The sequence below is a fragment of the Triturus cristatus genome, chromosome 3_2 (assembly GCF_964204655.1).
Source record: "Triturus cristatus chromosome 3_2, aTriCri1.1, whole genome shotgun sequence".
NCBI lineage: Eukaryota > Metazoa > Chordata > Amphibia > Caudata > Salamandridae > Triturus > Triturus cristatus.
The window spans coordinates 666099936-666116557 of NC_140584.1; the positions used below are offsets into that span (position 1 = coordinate 666099936).

Below are 16622 nucleotides of genomic sequence, written 5' to 3' on the forward strand. Positions count from 1 at the left end.
TACCATTTTAGATGTCAGCCTTGGAGCTCTTTTGTGTTTTTGTAGCGATCTCTGTTTCAGGATACGTGCTAGATCCACTATATGTATGCTTCTAAGTTCACGCCCCGACTGCATTTCCTCCACACTTCTCTTGTTAATTGTTAATTGTCGGTGCTGTTAATGGTTGCTCTTTTGCTATCAATGTTTGATGTTTGTAATATCTCCGAAGGCACAAAAGCACCTCTAAGGCTGCATGTTGGTGCTACTTCAAATAAAATAAATTAATGAATAGGTGTGCTGAGATGTATTCACATCGTCGAACAAGATAGGGTGTGTTTTTTTGCTTTATGCTGTCGGGGTATTTGTAGCTGTGGTATTCAAAGGACAGAGCTGAGTTTTCCCCTTTCTTCTCAGCTGCCTCGCTGCTGTTCTGGTCTAATTGGCATTGCTGATTCGCTCTGGTAACATCACTGCAGGATTCCCACTCAGCGTGTGCGGCTGGCACATAACTCCACTTGCTTCGGTGACACAGAATGTTTGTTTCACAGGATACAAAGGTTCACAAACAGAAAAGCTGCAGAGGTTGAGTTTCAGCAGTCCCAGCAGGCCCGAGATTACAGTTTTACTTGGAAAGACAGACGTAGCTTTTGTATGAGTAACATGGGTGCTCCTGTAGTGACGTTCAACTTGTGCACTGCCCCAGCTGGCCTTTTTAAAGTAGTAGTACATTGATGCAATGCTTTGCGTCACTTTGCGTCATATGAGTACCTGTGCGAAATGTTGATAAATATCCCCTGTAGAGGATAGTTTTCCCTTAGTCAACAGAATCTGATGTACTCACATCGAAATCACATCACCCTGCAGACAGGGTGTTAACAACTCCATGGAAGGGGAGAAATAAGGGAACAAATATGTGAAGCTAGAGATAAACGGTGAGGAATCTCCAACCACAAGATGGCTCATAGTCTTGAGAGAAGCGGAACCACAACAAGGCAGCCTGTTTTAGGCTCCAAAGGAGGCCATTGCACGACTTACCCTCAAGAACATACGTGAAACAGCACCTGGCCTTCATTTACCTTCGTGTACATAAAAAAGGCTACCAAGGAACGAAAATAAGGGGGAAGGAGGGAATGCATTCTCCATAACTTCTATTCTTTTTAAACTAAATATTTTACATCATCCTATTTAAATTTGATTTCTGCAAGGGATAGTGAGAGCAACACTACCTTGCTTCCACCCAAATACATATCTATTGCCATGCTATTTACATTGAATGCTTCACATAACTATACAACATTCCTTTACAGCCAGACTTATTCGCATTGCCAATGCTTGTTTTAAAATGTTTGGGCTGAATTTAATTTTCTGCATTCAATAAGAGAGTGCTTTCGGGATCCCACTGAGAGAAATGTGCTCCTTTATGAATCCTTAAGTCATTCAATCTTTTGCAACTCGTCCTACCTTGATTCTAAGCCAGACCCATTCATTGCCAAAGTCTCTCAAGATTATACCCTTCTTGCCTTTTAAATATAGGTAATGATACAATTTCATGTCCATTGATTAACACCTGTATTATCCTTTCATTTAGCGTTGCCGTTAATTCTTTGGGTTTCAGAATACGACATGACCCTGGACACTGCAGGTTTCCACTGTCCTACATTCAGCATCAGAGTGTTATCTGTGGCTAGATGTGGGTCATCTGGAAGCACATGAATGAGGCAGAATTATTCCTTTCAGTTTGTGGGTGAAGTTACATTTTCAAGTGCATTGATTTAAAAAAAAAAAAAATTCTCAAGTGCTTCTTGGATGGTGCCGTACATCACCAGCAATCCTTTTAAGTGCCTGCCTCTATCTGGTCTAATTAGCGTCTTCAGTTGCCTCACCGCGGTTTCTTTTGATAATCAAGTAAGGACATCTACTTGTCCTCTAAGGCATTCACTGCAGTATCTGTTGGCTGCCCCCCTTGAAACTTTTACTCAGATGTTTACTCAAGTCTTTGATGCCTGTTCCTTGGTTGTGAATAGAGGAAGCCAAGGGTTTAGCTGACCATCCTCTGAAGGCACTAGTTGAAACTATTTTATGCTTGCATTCAGCGGCATGGATTGTATTCACTCTTCACCCCGCCTTCTGGGGCTACCTTTCCTTCTTTTTATTGCTGTATCACTCCTCTTCAGCATTTAAACCCTTTTGGAGCTCTGTATTCAAGCTCACTCTTCAAATCATCCTGCCTCTTTTAGCTGTCTCTTTGTGGGTCTCCTAATGGGGTTCGAGAAATAACCTTGGAGTACCCACAGGGATTGTCGTCACGCAGCTTCTGAGGGTACTTCAGAGGGATTAAGCGAATTACCCAAAAGCAAAGCTGGTACTTTCTACTACATGTTGCAACAGCAACTTTTGTGGTAAGGGAGAACAGACACTTTTACAATCAGACACATCCTGTAGAGTTTCACTGTGGTGTACGCAGGAGCCAGGAGAGCTCATGGTAGTGTGTGCAGACGACCTTCAGAGGGTATAAAAATGAGTACACAGTTTTGGACTAAGAAGGGAAAATTTCAAATCCTCGCCTCGGGTGCCAGGGACGCTCCATGTCTTGGCTCTGATGTGGGTACTTTCATTTAACAGAATGAGCATGAGCTCAAACATGGCACTTACCTGCTACAATGATGAAGCAGCAATATGGGATAGTTTGTTTAATTTCATGTCTATTTTGTCTTTGGTTTTTAATATTAGCACCGTGCACGGTTTCACTTCTGATCTCCTTCAGATTGACGGAGCAGGGAGTCGAAGGGAGATGTGGAGAGTTGGGTAGGAAGAAAATGAAATTAAAATGGAGGAGATTGGGAGGAGAGGGTTGAATGGACGAATGTACAAAAGAGGGGACTACGTAGACGGGAGTGTGTGGAAGTAAATATATAGGGGCAAAGGGAAGGGCGGAAGGTTTGTTTTTTCATAGTGCAAATGAGTCCTCTTTCAGCCATTGATTGCAGACACTGATGCACTGCAAGAACGTATAAAGCCAAAACCCAGTATAATCCGTCGGAGTAAACATAGAGGTATCAATGTTCAGGGGTGCAAGCAGGTTAATGGGCAAATCGATGCGCTCCATTACACCCCCAGTGGGCACCATTTCCCAGAATAGTGTTGGCACTGCTCTGCCTTGAGTCACCAGAAAAACGTATTTGCCCTACTGCTTAGTGCTGCCTGTTCTGCCTTAGCACGTTGCTCTTTGACCCCTATTTCCCTACTGCGTCGGCGACGTGGTATTGCCCACATCATCATCGTCAGCACAATCGTCATCCGCAGACCCCTCCGTGGTGTATGCCTCCCGTCTCCCTCTGGGTCCAGGCCGCCGGCAGTCAGATAATGGGTTTAGTGGTAATTGTAGCACTGGGCGCTTGAAGTAAGCTGGAGCATATTATAACCAAGCCGTTCATCTGTTTTTTATTAACATTGGTTCAAAAAGATCAAAAACGTGCTTGTTAACAAACGAATTAAAATGAAAGCGGGCAGAAAAAAAGATGCCAGTGCGTGTTCATGCTCGGCTGTCGGGAAATGCACAGCGTTCCTTGAAGAGCCAGCCCAGTTCCTCAGCTGGGAAGGGCAGCACCAGATGAAGGGGCTGCTCCCGGAGAAGGGGCTTTTGGGAGTTGTTACGTCATTTGATCTGCTTTTGTAGCAATGCTCTGCATGAGAACATCTAAACTAGGGCCAAAGTATGTAAACATATCTCAGTTTGTTTGTAATTTTTTAGACTTTATAATATGCATGTTTAATGATAAGTATATAAAATATATTGATTTTGACGTTTGGCAGTTTTAAAGCAAAGTCACCCAATTAGGTTATATTAATTACACTTGAGCATTACAGGGGGGGGGCGTGGTCAGTGAAATGATTAGCGATGTGCTGTGGCTGAGGTCTGTGCGCGTAACATGATGCATGGCTCTGCTGTTCGAAGTCAAGGTGTCTATAGGCTCCTGCCTGCAGGATAGGTCTTTGCAAGCTGGGTACCAGGATGGGTGGCGGGGTGGTTTGCTGTCTAAAGAGTGGACCTCTGTTGCTCCTCTTACACAAGGCATAGCTCTCTGTAACATGGGCGGTATCTCTGCTCTCTAGGCTGTCGTTTGGTGTGAGTCGGGCAACACGGGTCTCCACCAGAGATAATCATGCTCTCACAGGAAGGGACATATGAGATCATATAATGAGGAAACCTCTGCTGCTGAGGTGATGGTCTCTGTGAGGTGTGAACTGTGATGGACAGATTTGCTGTCTGAGGTGTGAGTTACTGTGAGGTGTGTATTGTGATGGATGGCTCAAGTCAAATGCATGGGTCTCTAATGGGATGTGTAACTCAAGGGATAGCTGTGCTGCCCAATGTCTGAGTCTTTGCAAGGTGTTTAAAATGAAGGATAGCGCTGCTGCTTGGGTTGTGGTGGTCTGTGAGGTGTGTAGCATGCGACACGTCTCTACAGTGTGCATTGCAGTCCCGTTTTCCTACATCAATTCTGGCCCTGTCAGATCATTGTAGCATTGTAGATCTCGGCGCTGTCCAATGTGTCGAACGGTTAGATGACAAACAGAGCAAACAACGATGGAATGTGGAAGCTTTTCACAGCAGCTCATATTCAGGACAAATATTTAATGTTGCATGACTAACCCGCTAGCCGTGTGCCCTAGATAGTCTCAACTCAATAAAAAGCATTTTTGAAACAAAGTTTCCAGAAATGAGACTCTCCATCGTCTACGGCAGTTGCAACATTTACAACACTTCTGTTTTTCTTATTTCTTTTGCAGACAGTAACTTTGTGCTGGGAAATGCTCAGGTGATCAACCTGTTCCCCATTGTCTACTGCTCCGACGGGTTCTGTGACCTTACTGGCTTTGCCCGAGCGGAGGTTATGCAGAAGAGCTGCGCCTGCAAGTTCCTCTATGGCTTGGACACCAGCGAGCAACTCAAGGTGCAGATCCAGAAGGCCTTGGATGAGAAGCGCGAGTTCAAGACTGAGATCCATCTCTACAAGAAGAGCGGTGAGTACGATTCTGCGGCCTTCATTCAGATGTGTCCCTCTGTCAAAGTGCAGCGTAGGGAGGACACTTCTAGCTTCAAGTGGACGAAATTAGTCGACATTTAAGATGGCTTTAAAATATAGGATATGGGAGGAGTGACGTACATAGCAGTGAGCAGTAACTCTTTCTTTCCCTACCTTGAAATTCCTTATGGAACTTCCTAATATTTCTCAAGAGATGCAGGCTTTACATAATATAAAAGGGGTGGGCTTGTAACCTGAAGCAAATTTTAAAGTCAGCCTTCATGCAGGCAAAATAGATGGTAGCCATGAGCTGTAGGGCTTCAGACACACCCTTCATTGCCTTGTGCACCAAAGACCTGGAAATATAGGCCACAGCTGATGAACGATGGTGTAGAGAAAGCCATTTCTTGAAAAGGAAATTATTTCCAGATCCAGCAAAAGCGTAAAGAAAGTATTATGCAAATTGGAATTTGGCACTAACCGTCAGGAGATGGGTTTTATGGTTCAAATCTGTTTATTTCCTTTTGACAAATTAATGCATAAACTCACCTATAACCATTGGCCAATGAGGGTTGAATAGAGAGAGGGATGGCATTGTGTTACGGGAGTGTGATGGGATTTTGTTATGGGGCGGCAGGGTAGAGGTAACAGGGGAGAGGAAGTCGGACATGGCGGAATAACAAAGGTAAACAATGGATGGAAATTTCCCCACCAGGGCCATAGTCAATAGAGTTAAGGCACTCTAAGGGGCCAGGCTCACTCTGGTAAGTCTCTGGATGATATGAGTTCACCACTTACTAGGAGATGGTCAGTGCGGATGTCAGTCGTGGAGAGTCTCAACAAGCGTAGATAGTTAGGACAAGTAAGCTCCTTAAATTCTTGTGACAGGAACGTTATACAGAGGACATACATTTTGTCAAATATGTGTTGTTTGTTCTCAAATGTTTGTTCTCAAATGTGGCCATAATTTTCTCCATATCTATGAGATCCCATAGTTTGTGTCGCCAGTGTACATAGTCTGAAGTTTTTTCCATGCCCGTCTAGTTGAGATGACTAGACAGGCATAGGGTGAGCGTGATAGCTCTTCCTTTGTTTGAGCATAGTCGGAAGGTTTCTTTATTTGGGAGCACATGAAGGATGTAGCTGGGGAAGCATGGGATGTCTATATTGAAGTTTTCATTTATGTCTTTCAGCACCGCTTCCAGCAGTGTTTACGTTAGGGGCATCACCATAAAAGGTGGGTTAATATACCCGAGTCCCCACAGTTGCCTCAGCATCCCTCGGTGGTAGAGGACTTTCACCTCGCCACCCATGCAGAAGTAAAATACCAGTAAGAGTAATTTTTTATATTGCCTCTTCCCCTATGGCACTGTAGGTTGGGGTGTGGGTTCTGTAGAGGAGGCCTGATCGTTGCTTGTGATGAAGGTGTGCTCCAGCTCTGTTTTCCAGTGGGTTTGTGCTAGGATTCGATGATGAAAGGCGTTTGGTTGGAAACGTCAATATGCAGGTAGCATTCGTTTATTTTACTTCTTAGAGACCAGCCACTTCTCAAAAGAGATGAGGGGCCTATTGGCTGAGAGCAAGTCGTGGTGTTGGTCAATGTCTCGCATAAATGTATCTCCATCTCTCTGTCTCAGGATGCCCGTAGCTAGCTTTGATTTGCTCAAAGTTCATCAACCCATTGTGGTCATCAAAGTCGCATATTCCTTTACAGTTAGCTTCTTGCCATGACAGGCATTCATCGCCCGTCGCCACGGGTGAAAATTAGGTTGATAATTATGGGAGGGAGTTGGGTGGAATGTGAGGACAAGCCCCCAGAAACGGAGACCTTGTCCCAGGCCTCCACTATGGCTGTTATGACAGGGGAGAAGTACACACCCCAAGGGTGATGACTCCGAGGCAGCCACTCGACTATGTTTGCCCCTGCTGTAGTTTGATTGCTAACACACAGTGTTTATTCAGAGGCAGGCCTGCCTCAAGCAGCTTTCTCAATTGAGCTGCTAGATAGAGATTGGGTATACCAAGGCCTCCCTCTGCCACCAAGCCATGCAGAGTTTCTTGCCTCCCCAAATGAAGGCTTCAATCATTTGTTGCCGTTTGCATAAGAGCTGTGGGAGGGAGGGGGCTGTAGGGGAAGCATCTGAATGACATAAAGAGCTTTGGGAAGTAGGGTCATCTTGACCGCTGCAATCCTCCCACCCATGACAGGCCTCCTGTCTGCCAGAATTGTAAAAGGACTGTGCAATTGGGTTCTAATGTCTTCTCTGTCGAGGAGCATATCTTAAGTTCCCTGCCCATGTGAGAAAGAATAGGTTTTCCAATATAGACTTTGCCCCATAATAGAATGCTGAGGTTAAGAATCTGCAGCTTTTAAACATTCATTTTGAAGCCCGCACCCTATAAAAGGCTGCAAGCTCTCGGAGTATTGAATCATGAGGGTTGGAGAGAGTGACCAGAACATCATCTGGATAGAGAGCACGTGTATGTACCTGTAGTCCTATAGTAATTCCGGTGATTGAGGGGCTAGATCTGAACCTCCCAGCCAGCAGCTCCAGGAAAAGGGCATAGAGGAGCGAGCACAGGGGACATCCCTGTCTTGTGCCCGTGGCACTTCAAAGGCTTGTAATGTTGTTTTCTTGTAAAGTGCTCTTATGCCCTCGGGCCAAGTTCACGCTGTATAAAACCTGCAAAAATCAATAAAAAAATTCAACAGAGCACGTCTTTGGACTGGTGCAACTTGGCAGCTGTCCCCATCATCTCCTAGCTTCCACCTCCTCCACGACCCATGAAACATCTGCTGCAGCACCCTCTGCCTTGTTATGCCCTTGATCCTTCCTTGGCAATGTCTCCTTTCCATCCTTCCCCTGAAATAACTTCACCAGAGCTGCAGACCCCACAAATCACTACACCCAAGCCCCCGTGACCTGACCCTTCTTCAGCAATGTATAGATGTCTTTACAGTTTCTTAGCTGCAGGAGGTCCCACCCTTCATGAATTAGACACGAAGGAGTATTAGAACATTAGAATGTTGGAAGCTCCATTGAAAACAATGGAGTGCTCCGGGCTTATAATGGCTGGTATAAGCTCCAACATTCCAATGATTGTCTTTGTTCACAGCTCTGGCTGTGAACAAAGGCTTGAGGGAGCCTGAGGGGATTTCAATCCCCTCGCGCTCCCTGAGGGCTTTGTTTTCTTTGTTAGAACATTCTGCCCTCTAGTGGCAGAATGTTCTAATAGCCTTATAGCCCTTCGTAGCAGGGCTATACCGGCTATTAAAGTCCCGCTGCTTTGTTAAAGTCCCTCGCCTTCGGCTCGGGGCCTTAACGCTGTAGCGGGCCTTTAATAGCCGGTATAAGGCTATAGTAAAATAGTTCAGCCACGCGGTCCACCAGCAGTGAACCTTTGCCAAAGCAGACAACAAGTCAGACAAACACCAGTTCCCCATACTGTTCACTTGAGGCTCTCTGAAGAGGACTCCCTAAAGCCAAGCTCAGAAAAGTCCCCATGGGCTGTCTGTTCCTAGAGATCAGGAGCCTTTAAGGAAGGGATAATGGGGGGACCCTTGTGAAGCTTTTTGTGCCTTGAGATTGCAACAGTACACTTGTTTTAGGTTTGTTAAACATTCTTGTCATGTTTTGAACGCAATGTACAAATAGTGAAAATGTGTTCTCAAGAAAATATATTTACCACTCCGGTTGTGGTGATTACACTCACAAAACTATGCAAATGAATGAGAGGGCTTAGAGCAGGGAGCGCGCCACACTTTATCAACAGACCTTGCCTATCACAGAAAAAATCCCAAACTGCAGCGCTCCTAATTAAAATTGATTTATTTCCTAATTTACATAGCAGCTGGTGTAATGTGCATTCGGAGTTCTGAAATAAATCACTTTTGATGAGCAGTTTTCTTTCTCAAACATGCTCTAACAATTTTGCTTTGGAAAAGGATTAAAGCCTGTTCTCACCTCACAGTGACCTGTTTGGCCTCAACCCCTGTGTTTAAACACTTGAGGTTTACAAAGTGCCCCTACGTTAAATGTTCCTCTCACATGCCCACTTCCTTCCAAATATTGGCTGGACTGCTGAAATATTTTAATGTCTGTCAATGATCTGCTGTATTTATACCTTGGAGGTATTCAAATGCCTGCACCACATCTTACCTCCCCCTCCACTGCCTCGTTCTCACCCAGAGGTTATTCAAAACATGCCTTCCGTATTCCCTCCCTCCTCGGCTCCTTCCACTAGACAGCGATGGAAGTCTGTGCAACAGTTGTCATACAACTCCCACCCATTTGTCTGTACAAGGTGTCTGCCGCTCTACTGACAGGTTACCCAGCTCCAGTGGACAGACGGGGAGTGGTCAGTGCAAGCTTCACTCTCTATTCCCAGCCTATTTGTCAGCTGCACTGATCGTTTTGTAGAACAAAGATTTGTGCCACCAACTCCCTACCAGATGAATGAGAAAAGCGGCCCTAAGAGTTGCATTTGTTTTCACTGCTGAAAAATCGATATTCCTGGCTAATAAGTAATGCTTCTGGGGGCAGGTTAGTGCCCATAGGTAATTGATTCACAAATGTGCTGAAGACACGCACGCATTGATTCACAACACATTATTATTGCATGTCACTGCACTGCACTCTGATGAATTGCTTTGTATGGCTCCCAGGTTCTCTTGTAGTTGTGATACAAAATTAACCAATGGTGCCAAATGTATCTTGACTGGTACATAATGTTTTAGTACAGAGCCCCAAAATGCCCCGGTGGTTGCAAATGAGAGGAATGTCTGCTCGAAACACGACTTCTGTCCCGAAAAGCATTACTATTATGAGCGAAATATGCCTGTGCAAACAAGAGGGGGTTTTGGTAAAAAAATATAAGCGGGCTTGGGCATAGAAATAACATGCAGTTGTTCATGGTGATTTATAAAATAAAATAAAACATGGAGGGCAGTGGCCTGCTTACCTGATCCGGACAGTTATAGCATCAATTTGACCCATTTACTTTTGAGGTACCAACATGCTAACTTTACAGATCACAGATGAGAAAAGCCCCCCTTTTCTCTGAACGTTAGAGAGGCAGTGCTTTGTGCTAAGAACAGCTAGCTATACACACAAAAAGGGATGGGAGGAATGCTTGCAAAAAGCCTAACTGCTAGTGATTGCATGGGTAGCAATCCAACCCATCGTTTTCTGCCCATCTGTGCCACTCTACACATGCAAGTCAGTACTGACCCAGCTCCTCATGGGAACAGTCCATCCTGAAAGGCTGCCAAGACCCCCTCCAAAGAAGACTGCAAGCAATCCCCAGATAGGTTTTGACCTAACTAGGCCTATTCTGAGAGGTATAACATTGATCATATGGCACAGTCAGCGATGGACCCATGCCTGGACATATATAGTACACACTTAGGCCATTTAGGGCATTACATAATGCACACAAAAATCAATCGGAGGAATGCCTGCAAAATGTCTGACAACTGGCAATCTCTGGGAATAGCATTCCAACCAATAATTTTTCACCCACTCTTCAACTCTAGACAAAGGCTTGCCTTATGCAAATCAGTACTGACCCTGGCATCATGGGAACAGTGCATTCCAAAATGCTAGCCAAAATCACCTCCAGAAGAGACCGCAAGCAACCCCAAACAGGTTGCAGGCTCTTTCGGCCTCATTAGTGAGGTATAGCTTGGATCTTTGGTGATTTAAATATTCATTTTGAGGACACAGCGTGCACCCAGGCTGTTAATTTTTTACAGGACCTCTCAGTGATCCATGCATGTCAGTTGATCACCGCTTCAACGCACAAAAAGGGTCAAATATCGAACCCAATTTTTATAAACATATCCAACATGGCAGTTAACTCCTCTCTGCCGTTCGGCTGGACGGATCATTATCTGATCCTGTTTCCCATCCCAAAACTAGGAGAGCTTACACCTAAAGCAACTCTTCCCTGATTAACTGTAGTGTCTCGGATGCATGAAAACATGCTATTATACGCCCGCTACTGAAGAAACATATATTGAACCTGGAGGTGGTAGAAAACTACAGACCTAAATCATTAATTACAGGTGTCAGTAAAGTTTTAGAGAAGGTGAACAATAGGCTCCTTACAGAATACCTAAAAGCTAACAATAATTTCCATCCCACCCAAACAGTATTCCATACAGGCTCCAGTACTGTGCTTTTAATGGTCTTGGAAGATCTTAAATAGATTTTAGACCAGGGTAGGTCAGTGGCACTGATTCTTCTTGACTTAAGTGTGGCTTTCGATACTGTTTCCCATCCCAACTACCCTATTGGTTGGAAGAAGCAGGCATTACAGGGAGCGCCCTCAAATTGCTTGCATAATTTCTGGAGAAGCAGAGCTTTCAGGTCAGTGAGGGCCTTTCCTTTCTGTAAATCATTAGCTAAGTTGTGGAGTGCCATTGGCCCTACACTCTCTAATCTGTACGTCCACCCTCTATCTGATATCATCTGTTCACGGGGCTTCACTATAGAATCTTATGCAAACGATATGCAGATTATCGTTTCTCCATCCCCTTATGTAGGATCCACCGCTTTAAGACTTAATAGCTGACTTGAGAAGGTTTCCAAGTGAATGGCGGCCAGCTGCTTAAGACTAAATGGGGACAAAAGGGCGGTCTTGGTAGTTGGCAACCATTCATCACTTTGGGACCAACTTAATTGGCCATCTTCCCGATGGGAATGTTCATCTCCCAAGTTGGAAGTTAAAAGGCTGGGGATTACTCTGGATAAGCGCCTCCCTATGATATCCCAAGTAAAGAACGTGGCTGCCAGCTGCTTCGGCCTCCTTAGAGCTCTCGGAAGACTCTGACATGGCTCCCTATGGAGGCTCGAAGGACAGTGATTGAAGGAATAATTATTTCTCGATCGGACTATGGCAACTCACTTTAACTAGGCAGACCAATGTTTGTCATTAAAAATCTCCAGATCATCCAGAACACAGCCGCTTGAATACTGCTGGTCATTCCTAAAACACAATCAGCACGCACGATGCTCAAAAACCTTCACCGCCTGCCAATAGATTGTAGAATACAATTTAATGAACTATGTACCACACACCGGGCAAAATATCAAGTGGGCCCGCATATTCTCCATCAGCTTGTCATCTCCCATCTGACCAACAGAGATCTCAGGTCAAACAATGCAGGCCCTCTTGTCATCCCCAGAGTCAGGAGAACTAGAGGCAGAGGTCGTTCATTCGCATGCCATCCGCCAAAGCTCTGGAACTCATTTCCTACCAGCCGGAGATTAGATGACAACTTAATGAGCTTCAGAAAACAATTGAAAATCTATCTTTAGTCCTAAATATCTTCACTCTAGCTACTGCTGATAGCGCTGGGAAGCCCGTTTCGGGTAGACACACACTCTACAAGACATGTGAATAGCATTGAATAGAATAGAATCCTATGGCAGATGATGAGAGGAATGCCTGAATAAAGTTTATCCACTGGCAATCGCTCAAGGTAGCATTCCTGTCAATCGTTTTTCACTCACTGTGCCACTTTAGACAAAGATCTGCCTTCTGCATATCAGTACTAAGCCTGGTCATAATGAGAACAGAGTATTCCTAACCGTCATCTCAGACCCCCTCCAGAAGGGACCACAAATAACCCCAGACCAGTTTTGGCCTACTTATTCCACGTATTCTGGCACAGGGAAAAATGGTTGGTACTGATTTGCATAAGGTGGACTTTTGTCTAGAGTGGCATAGAGGACGAAAAACGATGGACTGGAATGCAGCCTGAGCAATTGACCATGGCTAAGATTAAATAAAAAAATTCCTTCCATCACCTTGTTGTTGTGCAAGAACTGCTTGTGAGTAGGGGTGGGCGGAATTTGCGAAATTAACTTTCGCAAATTATCGCGAAAATGTTGAAAATTATTGCAAACAAGCGGAAATATCGCGAAGATGCAGAAGTTTTTTTCCGGCATGTTCGCGAGATTTTCTGCATGGTTGCGGGTCGCCAACTTACCCATGTGGTTGCTTGCGGGCGCGGCCATCTTGTTTTGAGTTGTCTCGCGGTGCATGATCGCGAGAAGAAAGACGTGATCGCGCGACTCATGACGTCACTGCAGGCGCGAACTGTCGCGAGACAGCGCAAATGGCTAAAAACAATACAACATCTCATGGAGAACGCGACCGGATCAAGAAAACTTGTCGGCGAACGCAGGGATTCAGGTAAGGCGATCGCGCGCGCGCGAGAATGTATTATTTTACAGCGCGAGCAAGAAACAAATTATCGCCAAGCTGCGGAAACCGGAATTTTTGACATTTTCGCGCTCTCCGCGGAACGCGAAAATGTCAAGTTATCGCAATTTCCGCGAACGGAACGAAATTTTCGCCCAGGCCTACTTGTGAGGCACTTGCTATCCACTCACCTCACCCCTAAAAAGACCCAAACGCTTCTCATTCTGCTGCTGATATCCTGGGTTGTTTTCACACCCCTTAATGGGCATCGACTGTGCAGGGGCTCCAGATACAAGCTGGAAACCCACTCTATACAGGGATTCAAGCCCACTATTTATAATTTGATACCAGCTCCTCACAGGGTGACCATGTGAGGGCAGCCAATATTGTGTGATACATGGTGGCAACATGTGTGTTGCTAGATCTGGCCTAGGCTCACTGTCCTGTGATTCATGGCAAATCACCCAATCTCCCCATGCCTTGTAAAGCACTATATGCCCTCTGGCCAAGTTTGCGCTGCAGTAAATTGCCAAAAAAAACCAACTCTTTATCTTTTTCTGGTGGGGAGGGGAGCATGGCTATTGGCTATGACTTCTTTGTAGTTGACCCTATCTAGTCTGCATCGTGGGGGCAGTTCTGATCTGGAATAGCTCCTGTTGGACTGTTGCCTAGGAGCCAAACAATGCTTGATTACGGTCTTAGGCAGAAAGCTCAAAAAACTACTAAGCCGATCCATTCAAGTCCAGACAAATGGAGGGGCTTGTGTTACAATTATTTTTTTATCATTGCAATACTAATGGGTATTCTTAATGTTTGCTGTCCGTTTTGTTTTTCCAGTGTGTGATTAAAATACAAACAAGCTGCTCTCAGCAAAGGTTTTTAATGCCGTGTCTTACTTTGGCAGGAGGATGCTACAGTTAGGTAAATACTCAGCGTAAAATGGTGCAAAGCATTAGGGGGCTCATTTATGAGAAAGTTGTGCGGCAAGTCACCTTGCTGCCTTGCACTGTGTGACCGGGAAAGGGCAGGAATGTGCCATAGTTAAGACAATGCCATGCTGTCCTGTCCTTTTCCCTGCACTGGCACCCTTTTTTTAGCCAAGCGCCAATGTAGGCGCCCTTGCACCATGGTGCAAGGGTGCCTGCATTGCATGCAATATTGTTTTGGTGCAGGAAGGGACACATTCCTGCACAAAAACAGCCCTGGACGACACACATAGAAAGAGGAAAAAACGAGTAGAAATTGGGATATTTCTCCTTGTTACCCATCCTTCTCTCCCCCCCTGGGAAGGCGTAAATTTATGGCGTATTCCCTCCTCTACCAGTACTGGTAAATCTGAGAAAGCATCAAAAACCATGAGAGCTGTATGGGAACACCCATGCAATGCCCATGCAATGCCCATGCAATGCCCATGTAATGCCTTTGCAGGGCAGAGTAATGCAACACAGCGATGTGTGCTGCATTGCGCTGCTCTAGAGTGTTCAAGCCACTCACAGCCATGCAAAGTGGCTTTTAATGGCTTCAGAAATCTGACTCAGAGGTTTGTATCATGATTGTGCCAAGTTGCATAGTGCAAACGTGACACAAGCCTCTCACAAATATGCCCCTAGGTGTGAGCTCACACAGCTGCTTTCTTCTCTTGTGAACCGTTTGTAACTAATGGGTTCTCTTTAAGAAACTTCAAAGCTGTATAGTGTGATCTGAAAGCAGTTTTCAGCATTTAAAAGGGTCAAAGTATGAAATATTATAAACTCTAGCATGAATGAACGCCATATAATTAGATGTAGTTATTGTAAACAAATTGGTTGTATGCATTAATGTACATATTTTCCCAAAGATGTGGAATGGCCACATATATAAGTAACTTCATTGGCATCTGCTATTGACTCCTGCAAGAGGTGGTCATCGCCCCATATTTTCCCTACACTATCTCAGGGTCTACACCTCTTTTTATTTGTGAAGAGGAATACAATTCCCTCTCATCCTCAAAAACACTGTTGTTGACTCACTAAGGGCCTGATTAATTTGTTGCCGGCCGGCCCATTCAGCTGTCATTTTCAGCATTGGTAGTAACTGCTGTCACAGTGGTTTTTGTCACTACCTTGTAATTTTGCAGTATGGCTCAGCCATGCTGCAAACTAACAAAGATTTTTTTATTTTCAAAAATAAAATTCCAAAGACAGATTTCTTTTTTGAAGAGAAAAAAATGCCTTCTCGGTATGAAAGTTTCCTCTAGTGGCGAGGGGGCATTCAGAACTTTTCAGAGCCCCTTGCCGCCAGACTTTTTCAGGTGAAGATAGGCATTATGCTATATGTCTGCTCATCGAACTTAAGTGGGTAACAATATAGCCAAACCTCCAATGGCCCTTACTCAGTCTGGCTGTGGAGAAGTTTGACCATGGAGGAGACAGACTTCTATTCATAGCATGGATGGAACGCCGACACGGTTGCGATGAAGTTTTCTCTCCGCTAAGATTTAAATATGGCCCTAAATCAGGAACCTTTCATCAGTTGGGTGCTCTTGGATTGAAATGTCTTGGCCATGACGAGTATCCAAGGATTTTATGTTCTATAAGGGATAGGTGGGCATTCTCAAATGGCTTTTTCTTGTATGGCTGTTAGCCTGCCCTCATTAACCCAGGCCCTCACCAATTTTCCTGTAGTTCACCCAAAGTGAAAGAATCGCTTCTAATTGATGTTTGTGCCCATATTTCTGTGCCATGGTTTAACATTTTATTATTGCTGCTTATACTTTTCTTATATTTTTTTCTATCAAGTGCATGAACAAGACTTGGTTGTAGGATAGGACATCTGCAGAAAGTGGCTGAGTCAGCAGCTCCCTAAATAAGAAAAGAAAGAGTGATCTCGAACCATGTATGGTCGTGAAGTTCATATTTAAATGTCTGTTAGCCGCACGTTTCCTCTGAAATTGTGCAAGTTAATCATCCAAAGGTGGACCACACTTGTCTTGTTCCACATTTTATTGCCAACAGCACATACCCATCACTTGTTAGTGTCTCCTTTCTATGCACTGTACATCATAGTCCTGTGTCTTCTTTATTCTTGTTCCTAATGCATATTGGTACCCAGAAAAGCTTCAACCGCAAATTTTCTTTCGTTAAGTGCCATGTTTATTACTTTTTCATATATGAATTTATTCACACGTTATTATTTCATCAATGTTTCTGAAAATTATTGTGCTGACAAAGTCTGCCTTTCACTTAGCTGGTACAGACTCATTTTGAGCTGTAAATGGTTTCAGGCACTTGTTATCGAGCCCTTAGCTCAGAATTCAGCTAAATGACCTTCCACCAATTCTAACTAATGGAGGTAGCCGGCGATAACTAGCTCACAGCTTCATGCGCTGGGCGCCCGTTTTTAGGTCTCGCCTGGCGTAGGCTGCGC

At 44.6% G+C, this 16622-nt stretch overlaps 1 protein-coding gene across 1 annotated transcript in view; it reads left to right on the forward strand.

Annotated features, from left to right (window-relative positions):
• LOC146857923 (voltage-gated delayed rectifier potassium channel KCNH8-like) overlaps window positions 1–16622 on the forward strand; it is a 1483167-nt gene that overhangs the window by 506066 nt on the left and 960479 nt on the right. The window contains exon 2 of the mRNA XM_085648652.1: window positions 4771–5004. Within this exon, the coding sequence (XP_085504778.1) occupies window positions 4771–5004 (234 nt within the window). The remainder of the gene's footprint in view (window positions 1–4770; window positions 5005–16622) is intronic.